This window comes from Arachis ipaensis, chromosome B10, assembly GCF_000816755.2.
Source record: "Arachis ipaensis cultivar K30076 chromosome B10, Araip1.1, whole genome shotgun sequence".
NCBI classification, from domain to species: Eukaryota; Viridiplantae; Streptophyta; class Magnoliopsida; order Fabales; family Fabaceae; genus Arachis; species Arachis ipaensis.
Genome location: NC_029794.2, coordinates 6,082,169 through 6,084,131, shown reverse-complemented (window position 1 = coordinate 6,084,131; position 1,963 = coordinate 6,082,169). Strand labels below are relative to the sequence as shown.

Here is a 1,963-nt window from a genome sequence, read left to right as displayed (position 1 = left end):
TCAAATCTAAACAAAGCAAGTTTAATGTGCACCATTCTATAGGCTTGAGAGGAATATCAATTTACTTGCAAAGTGTTCTATTTTGGTCGAGCAACCGAGAAATTTAAGAAATCAATATATAAACTGGTGTGTCTATGCCGTTTGTTTCTGTTAGGAAAATAGAGTTATTAGTTATTACTGCCTTTTGCTTTAGGCATTAACAAAGCTTTGCGCAAGATAAACTGCGGCAAAACTGTGACCAAGGCACCGTAGCAAAATTAAAACATCATTGATCGGCCATTTAATGTCAAGAAGCTAAATATGCACACTAAATAGTACAGTTCCTATTTGTCACTTGCCATGAATCTATAAAAGACTTGTCATAGCACCAAAAACGGGTCGATATAACGAATACCAGATTACAAACAATTACACAAATATACCCAACACCCATCTTACATGTCACCTCATAGTCCAAGAACACATATTCCTCGAGATGGGCTGCGTAACCTGGCAAGACCAATTGTATATATCTCATGAAAATCCAACAAAAGCTTAATGCCTTAATCTTCTAGTTGGTTAAATCAAGTGGCATATGATAAGGAGCTGCTTTCGTTTGGCATTACTCGGCAAAAAAACTGAAAAATTACCTGAAATAATAGTAATATAACAACTGATATCAGAGCTTGCAAGGGTATAATGAATAAAAATGCCTACAAAAAGGATCTTGCAGCAGCTGGCCTAAGACCAATAAAATGAAGTAAGCTGTAAAATTCTGTGATACATGATTTTTTAGATATAACTTGTACACACCAGATTATGGGAAATGAAAAACATGCAGAGAGTAGAACAGAATACTGAATACATTACCTCATGTAGAGGCTGAATCTGAGGCAGCTGCCTCTTGTCTTGGCCTTCTGCGCTCAGGAGGAGGGCCATCTCTCCTTCTCTCATACCTTCTGCTCTCATTCTTTGGTCCGCTACTACGTTTTGGTTGATAGGTGGGATACTTGCAAGGAATGATCTCCCCATTTATGTATTTGTCACCTAAGTTGAAGAACAATAACCAATTAACCACCCAGTTATCAGATTGTCAAGACTCATAGGGTAGAATATAACCACACAACTAATCAGTGTCTAAACTAAAGAATTTAACCTCCATAGTCTTTGTTTTTAACATCTATATACGAGTCTGGCAGCACCCAAAGAACACCAGGCAACCCTACAAGAGGAAAAATCCTAAATTAGACCAAGAAGATCCAAAAATGTTTTACCAAGTAACCACACAAGGCCACAAAGACAACTGCACGAATTATAAAACATTACCCTTGAATTTCTCAGATGTTGCTTCGTCAACAGTGCACTGGAATCCTGTGTAGGTGGTGGTGCTAAAGGCATACATGTTCTTCTTTGCCTCTTCCATGCTGACAATACACAAAGCAAAATTTGCATCAGAAGCAAAACACCAGAAGAACAAAGTTCCTCCCATATCACACACACAATACACCACTACCAATGTACCATAATCCACCAATTAGAGCCTCTTATTCATATTATGAGGTGCACAAGCAAAAGCCACACAATTTATAAGTACCCTACCCTAGACTACAAGAAACAAAGGAAGTATTGAGTGAAATGAAGCTGAACTAGTTAAGTTACAGTTTACAAGGTACAACAACGATTTCAGTAACCAGTGTCAGTGAAGAACAGAATCAACAGAAACTTTAACTAACTATAGCCAAATCTAATACATCAAAGACCCTAGTTCTATTGAAAATAATAAAATTTGAAACAAAATGGGGAAAAGGAAGAACCTTCCAAGGACGGAGGCGAGGGTATTAAGGTAAGTGTCAATCATCTGCTCGCGGGTGGGAGCAGGATCCTTGGGGAACTCCATGACAATGAGCCAGTGGTTGTAGTCGCAACCGGGAAGCATAATGGTCTCTCTTTGTTCGCTGCTGCTACTCCTCTTCGACGAGTATTC

General features: G+C 38.6%; 1 protein-coding gene across 1 annotated transcript in view; it reads right to left on the bottom strand.

Annotated features, from left to right (window-relative positions):
* LOC107623883 (multiple organellar RNA editing factor 9, chloroplastic-like) overlaps positions 250-1,963 on the bottom strand; it is a gene marked incomplete in the record, with an annotated part of 1,952 nt that continues 238 nt past the window's right edge. The window contains 7 exon segments of the mRNA XM_016326280.2: positions 250-489; positions 630-720; positions 850-894; positions 896-1,026; positions 1,136-1,201; positions 1,306-1,403; positions 1,794-1,963. Coding sequence (XP_016181766.1) covers positions 308-489; positions 630-720; positions 850-894; positions 896-1,026; positions 1,136-1,201; positions 1,306-1,403; positions 1,794-1,963 — 783 coding nt within the window.